The 7,328-nt window shown below is 37.0% G+C and overlaps 1 protein-coding gene across 1 annotated transcript; it reads left to right on the top strand.

Moving 5' to 3' along the window:
* Positions 1-3,280: 3,280 nt before the first annotated feature.
* Positions 3,281-4,939, top strand: LOC111899571 (peroxidase 43). Its single transcript, XM_023895411.3, has 4 exons — positions 3,281-3,600; positions 3,678-3,860; positions 3,956-4,118; positions 4,325-4,939. The coding sequence occupies exons 1-4, from the start codon at positions 3,409-3,411 to the stop codon at positions 4,741-4,743; spliced, it is 957 nt and encodes a 318-aa protein (XP_023751179.1). The 5' UTR covers positions 3,281-3,408; the 3' UTR covers positions 4,744-4,939.
* Positions 4,940-7,328: the final 2,389 nt, after the last annotated feature.

Raw genomic sequence — 7,328 nt, 5'->3', positions numbered from 1 at the left:
AAATAATTTGAAGGTAGGTGAATGACAATTCACTAATTCTCCATCATGAAAAACGAATAACGGATTAAGTTGTAAATGTATTGAAAAGTCCTAGATCTTTTGAGATTCATTGAACTTTTCAATGACGTGTTTAAATCTCGATATGCCCCTCATGTTTGTGACTGGGATGCCGAGGATCACAAAGCGGGTGTGAATAACCATGCAAATGTACATGGTGCCCTCATTGTTACAGTCACCTTTTCGATGTGTCGGTTAACTACACACGCTCCATCGAACTATGACAAACAATGAGTCACCCTTTGCCACCTTTGCTTAGAACCCAATTAGTGTGCCGGTTAACCACACACGCTCCACTAACGTCTTAGCAAGGGTACAAAGTGTAATTTCATGGAAATGCATCAATTCACTTTTCCCTAAAGTAACTAAGATTGGGAGTTTTGTAAAAACATTTACTTACTTTAATAATTCATTATACTTATTAATGAGAAATGGTTTACCCTATCCTACCCGTTCGGCTAACGACCCTCCACCAATTAAGGAAGTGGTGAGTGAGAGTGGACACCCATTAAACGACCATTTTATAGGTCATAACATTATACCCCCCTTATAGATCGGCTTTGTGAATGAGGCCTACTAACGGTAAGACTAGCATTTTAGATTATACATATATACATATTAATCTTATAATATTATAAAGTATAGGGTCGAATTTTAAACTTGTAAAATTCTAGGGTTTGAAATTTCAATAGTTCAAATTAAACATTTTAATCACAAAGTTTAAATTTCAAAACTTGATGGCAAGTTTTGAACTTTTCAAAACATAAGGATAAATAGAAAATAATTTTAAATTAAACAATTAATTTAATGATTATCTAAATTTGACCTAATCAAGATTATTTACAAGATAATTTATCAAATTAATTTAAATAATCAATTTTTATCATATAGGGAAATTATTATTCAAATAATTAGAAATTATCTTTTGTTTTGGTAAGGATAATCACATAGAAAAAAATAAAATTCGGATTTTATCATATGAAAACGATTTTAGCAATTATCCATCATCAAAACAACAATAAATCCCGAAAATCCTTTTTTCTGACACTCCGACTCACCGAGTCCCCTTATGGACTCGTCGAGTTCATTCTACTCGTCGAGCCCACATTGGGAACCTCCGAGTTCGTCAAATAGCAAGGCATCAATAAAATAGAAACCAAACATAGCTATGATACCATTGATGTTTTTGAGACACAAAATAACTTTCCTATGTGCACATGCAAACCCTAATACTTGGATCTAGGTTTCTCTATTGTACATGCAATTCATCCAAGATTTGAAACCCTAGATCTAGCATACATATTACAAAACTAATGTAACTAATGAGATCTAGATGCTTATATATTCAAGAACTCTTGATCTTTCTTCTCCCTTGAGCTTAGAGTCACAAGTGTAACTCCTTTAATGGCTTACAAACACCAACAAGCAAGAGGATAGTATTTGAGAGAGGGGAGGAGGCACACAAAGTCGACTCTAGGGTTCTTAGAAAAGCATTGGCCGAAAATTGCATGCATAAGGTCCTATTTATACTATGGACACCTAGGGTTTCAGTCAAAAACCCTAATGGACAGCTTAAACCCTAAGCAACCCATGAAACCTTTTGGAATACAGGCCATGGACGAAAATATGGTGGGCTCTCATCATAATTTCGTTCACCCCTTTAATCCATTAGGTTTCCCAACCCAAAATACAACTATCAGACATTTGACAGTTTAAGTCCCATTTGTTCAATTAATATCTTTTAGTCACCAAATTAATTCCTAATTAATTTATGACTAATATTAATTAAATAATGTGATTCCTCTTTTAATATATTACTAAACCATAATATCTTCTCTCTCTCTCTCTCTCTCTCTCTCTCTCCATAAATCACCCTGTCAAGTTGCTATGGTGAAGGCAACCCAAAAGGACTATGCACAACCGGGTCAAATACTTACCAAATATAGTTACGGACTTAGACACTAATCCAACATAAAGTACTAAGAAGTCACCATGGATGTGAATATGTATCACCGTTTGAGTAATTTTGTGCAACTCATTGTATCATACATGAGCTTACTGCACTTTATTATCCACAAAATGACATGACAGAAAAGAAAAATCGGATCTTAAAGGAAATGATGAATGTCATGTTGTTATGTTTTGGGCTGCCACCCTCAATGGGGGGGGGGGGGGGGGGGGGGGGGGGGGGGGAAGCTATACTTTCAGTAAGTACCTTTTAAATAAGGTCACACAAAAGAAATCAAATGAAAAACCGTACAAATTATGATCAAGTATAAAACCATCCTACAAATACCTTCGAGTGTGGAGATGCCTCGCAAAGGTCGTGATACCACCCAAGGTGGTTAAGATAGGATCCAAGACTGTTAACGAAAGATTGCATTAAAACCTTAAAGGTAGGGGTACAAAGAAGCATCACAAACATCGCCAAGGAAAATGGTTCACCGGATACAAATTCCTTAGCTAGCTAGGATGTCACTTTCTTTCAAATTAATTTCCACGAGCAACAAATGTCGCGTTATTGTTGCAACGAGATATTATGCAGTTGAATTTTTTAGAAAATTGTAGAAATGCTTAGGTTTGAATCTTACAACCATGTATTCCTCGATAGATAAATTGCATCTGTCATTTGTCACATTTAAAAGATCGAAGTGTAGGATTCAACATCTACAATTCAACATACATATATCTTACGGATTGTCCACGCTAATTAAAAGATATATAAAAAGAGTACGCTATCATTATGAAATATGCTATTTCTTATTTTCTTATAAAGTTATTATCGTTGAACCGACCATAAATTAAAATGTTGTTGCATCCCTTTTTATTGTTGAAATTTAGTCAAATAGATAATATGGATGGTAACAATGACAAGTTAAGACGGTATGATATAATGATCAGAACAAAAATGGCACATTATTAAAGGTGAGATGTAATCATGAAATGACAGTTTTAACCACATTCAACAAATAAGTCCATTTCCAAATGTAACAAATTGCACACAAATGGTAGCAATACATTAAGTTTCGTCCATTGTCTAAAAAGGGTCAAAAGCTCATAATAACCCATGTATCTCTGCGACATTTCTTTACCATCAAATTGACATCACAAAATATATTAATATATAGCTTTTAAGTTGTATCTTTTACCAAAAAATTATTATATTGTATAATGAAATAGCTTCATTATAATTTCGGTTAATTGCAGACATTTACAGTTGTGGCACATGCATCCTATATATTCCTTTTATAAGTTGAATTGAATCTCCTCTTCGACATTAGCGATACCACCTTCGTCCTTCAACCTTACACACACACAAAGTTGAAAACGCGCACACAAACTATTGAGAGAATGAAGAACATGATAATAGTCATGTTTATAATATTTGGTATTTCAGAAGCACGACTGAAAGTAGGGTTCTACAGAAAAACATGCCCAGACGCCGAGTCCATTGTTGGTGGGTTTGTAAGGGATGCAGCTGAGTTTAACCCACAGATTCCTGCTTTCATGCTCAGGCTTCACTTTCATGACTGCTTTGTTCAGGTTCTTTCAGTTCCCCCTCTCACGCTTTCTAGGGTTCATCCGGTACTTACGATATGAACCACTCGTTTGATTTTCAGGGTTGTGATGGGTCAATTCTAATAGATAATGGACCAATTTCAGAAAAGCTAGCAGTAGGGCACCAAGGAGTGAAGGGTTTTGATGTGATAGAGAATGCAAAAGCTCAGTTGGAGTTTGTTTGCCCTGGTGTTGTTTCTTGCGCGGATATTGTTGCCATAGCTGCTAGAGATGCTGTTGCTTTTGTATGTCACATGCTTTCTCTTTTTTCTATATCTCACAGAGTTACACCTTGCAGTGTGTGTTTGAGTGGATGATTTGATTTTGATGTTGGTGGCAGACTTTTGGTCCAATTTATGAAGTTGAAACCGGCAGGAAAGATGGGTTTGTTTCCAATATCTCATTGGCTGACAATATGCCTGATTTCAGAGACTCAATTCATCTTCTCAAAAAGAAGTTCTTTGACAAAGGTCTAAGTGAGAAAGACCTCGTGGTTCTCACTGGTACTCTTTCTCTCTCAAGTCTCAATATGAATTGCGTGTGTGTATATAAATATATAAATCATGCAGATTCGATGGGTTTGTTTAGTTGGTAGACATTTTGAGAGGTATGAACATTGAGGATTTGGCTACTTGTTTTGATAACAAATATCAAGCGTAATAATATAGGAAAAGTTCTTATTTATTTTATGCATGTTAACCAATGTTAGGTGCACATACTATTGGTACAACCGCATGCTTCTTCCTTATGGACCGACTATACAACTTCGTGCCTGGTGGGGGTCCGGATCCAAGTATAGATCCGGATTTCCTACCTGAACTTATGGAAACTTGCCCACCGGAGGGAGACATAAACTTCAGGTTACCGATCGATCATGATAGTGGAGAGAATTTTGACAATGGGATCCTACAAAACATTAGGAGCGGCTTTGCAGTGCTACAATCAGATTCAAAGCTCTTGGATGATCCAGCGACCAAGCAAATATTGGATTCGTACTTCGGGTCTACTAACCAATCGTCCTTCGAAGCAGATTTTGTGACGTCCATGGTGAAAATGGGTCGTGTTGGAGTTAAGACCAGTTCAAAAAGAGGAGAAATTAGACGTGTGTGTAACACGTTTAATGATTAATCAGACGTTTTTCCGTGTCAAAATTAATAGTAATTAATTTTATATTCTACAGTGAATTTAAATATCTTTGATGCGTTTTTATGTTTTTATAACAAAAAATGTGTAACTATAGTAATTTCACCTTTAAATAAGACCTTCCGAAATACTAAAAACGAAGGGGCTCGTGGTCTATGCAGCCACGAGGGTTGTCCGTGCACACCATCCTTGTCATTCGTGATTGGGGGTTTTGGTCATTCGTGTTGCCTTCGACGATCGAGCACGACCGAACAGCCCATTTCTCCCATTTTAGCCGTTCAACTGTCAAAAAATTGAATTTATTAATTTTTTTTTAATATACAAACCTCACATTTACACAAACCTTTAAATTCAAACCATATAATCTCTTAAAAAACATATTTATGGATTTCTTTAAAAATTTCAATTCGGATGACGACGAAGAATTTATCTGGACGTTTTTCAATGTTGTGCAACACATACACGATGAAGAAAGTTCGGATGTTTTGCATTCAAGAGCAGTTGTGTTGTGCAACACATACACGATGAAGAAAGTTCGAATGTTTTGCATTCAATAGCAGTTGTCAATCGAAATCGTCAAATCGCACATGACTTATTGGTACGTAATTACTTTGCTAATAATTGTTTTTATAATGATGACTAATTAAAGTGTCATTTCCATCTAAATAAGACTGAATTTTTACATATTAGTAATGTTTTAGAGACCCGTTATGATTATTTCACACAAAACCGGATGCTAGAGGAAGAAGAGGTTTTAGCAGTACATAAAAATGTGTGGTTGTACTAAGATATTTGGGATACGATATAACTTTTTATACATCTGAAGAGTATTTAAAATTATTTGAGTGGGTCATAATTAATAGTGTAGATTGGTTTTACGCATGTTTGTATGACGTTTATCACCAAGAATATTCAGGTAGACCTAATGTAAATGATATTCAGAGATTATATTTGGTTCATGAAGAGAAGCATGGTGTAACATCCTGATTTCTAGGAATGTGATTTTAGGGATTTTATTGCAAATAAGGAAGCCTACTCGATGAGTTAAAGGCCCCGACTCGTCATGTAGAGAGTAGCCAACTCGCGTGATTTATGAGGTCTACTCAACGAGTTGGAGGACCCCAACTCGACGAGTAGGAAACTGAACGAGAAAACCCTATTTTTTTTAGTGTTTGCACCATATTTAAAGGACTTAACTTGCTTCCTTTAGCCTCCCTTTTCACCTCATTACCCAGAGAAGGAAACCCTAGTTGTTCTTTACCGATCCCTTGTGTTTGTGAGGCTAAAAGAGTGTTTTTGGGTGCAATTATTGAAGAAGCTTGAAGATTTAGACGCTTGGATCAAGAAGAAGGTTGTAGATCCGTTATCTTCTTTGTATTGGCAACCAATTTGAGGTATAAAGCTAATACCTTGACTTCTCATTATTTAGATCTTCCCTTGTGAAAGAAAATGGTCATTTCTAGGGCAAAATGGAGTCACTTTCGGGTTTGAGCTTGTCACAAGGATATGGCTTCAGATCTGGACTCATCTAGGCTCCTTGAGCATAAAGTTCCTGACTTTAGCAAGCTTTGGTCCTTCTCCATGCATTAAACCCCATCTTAGACTTGGTTTTGGTGTTTTAAGCCTCTTAAGGCCTTGCATGCACGTAAAGGTGGCAACGTTACGTGGTAAATCCACTCTAGGAAGCTAGATCTGGAAGTTGTAGCTTTGGACTCGACTGAAATGGGCTGAATGCAATTTGGTTGAAGAACTCGATGAGTTGGATGGCCAACTCGAAGAGTTGAGATGGGTTTTCCCGTTTTCTGGATTCTGCATGGACTCGGCGAGTTTGTTGGCAACTCAACGAGTTGACTTGAGTTTTCACGGTTTCTGAGTTCTGAAGGAACTCGGCGAGTCAGTAAGCTGCACTCGACGAGTTGGGTCAACATTGACTGTTGACCTTGACCGTTGACTTTGACTTTGACCAAGGGTTAACCAAGTTTGACTCCTAAAGGTATTCTGGTAATTTAGGATTTTGATGGACTTGGTCCAATGGTGGATATAAGTGGTGGAGTTCGTGGCTGTGATTCGGGAGTTTGATCTTATCACTATAGTTCAATATTGTGAGGTGAGTTTTCCTGACTATACTCAAGGGACGAAGGCACCAAGGCTGATCCTTTGGATTGTTATCCTGCTTTGTTATTAGTGAGATCGGTTAGATCGGTATCCTGGTAGATATGATGTTGCTATGATTAGAGTCTGAAGATCAATTTGACTGTCTGTAGACTGTTATGTGATCATCTGTTATATGTGCACATGTTTGATAGGTAGTTAAGGGTTTTCCATCATGTGGTTGATTGAACCCTAGTATGTTGTCTTTGTGGACTGTTATATGATTATCTGATATAGGTGCACATGTTTGATTGGTAGCGATAGTATTCCATCCCGAGGATAATTGGGCTCATAGTATGTTGGCATTCCAACCCGATGGTTGAGGGCCGGGGGTATTCCAACTTGACGGTTGATTGGACCCATAGTATGTTGGCATTCCAACCCGATGGTTAAGGGTCGGGAGTATTCCAACCCGATGG

This window comes from Lactuca sativa, chromosome 5, assembly GCF_002870075.4.
Source record: "Lactuca sativa cultivar Salinas chromosome 5, Lsat_Salinas_v11, whole genome shotgun sequence".
Lineage (NCBI taxonomy): Eukaryota > Viridiplantae > Streptophyta > Magnoliopsida > Asterales > Asteraceae > Lactuca > Lactuca sativa.
This window is presented reverse-complemented; position numbering and strand designations above follow the sequence as displayed.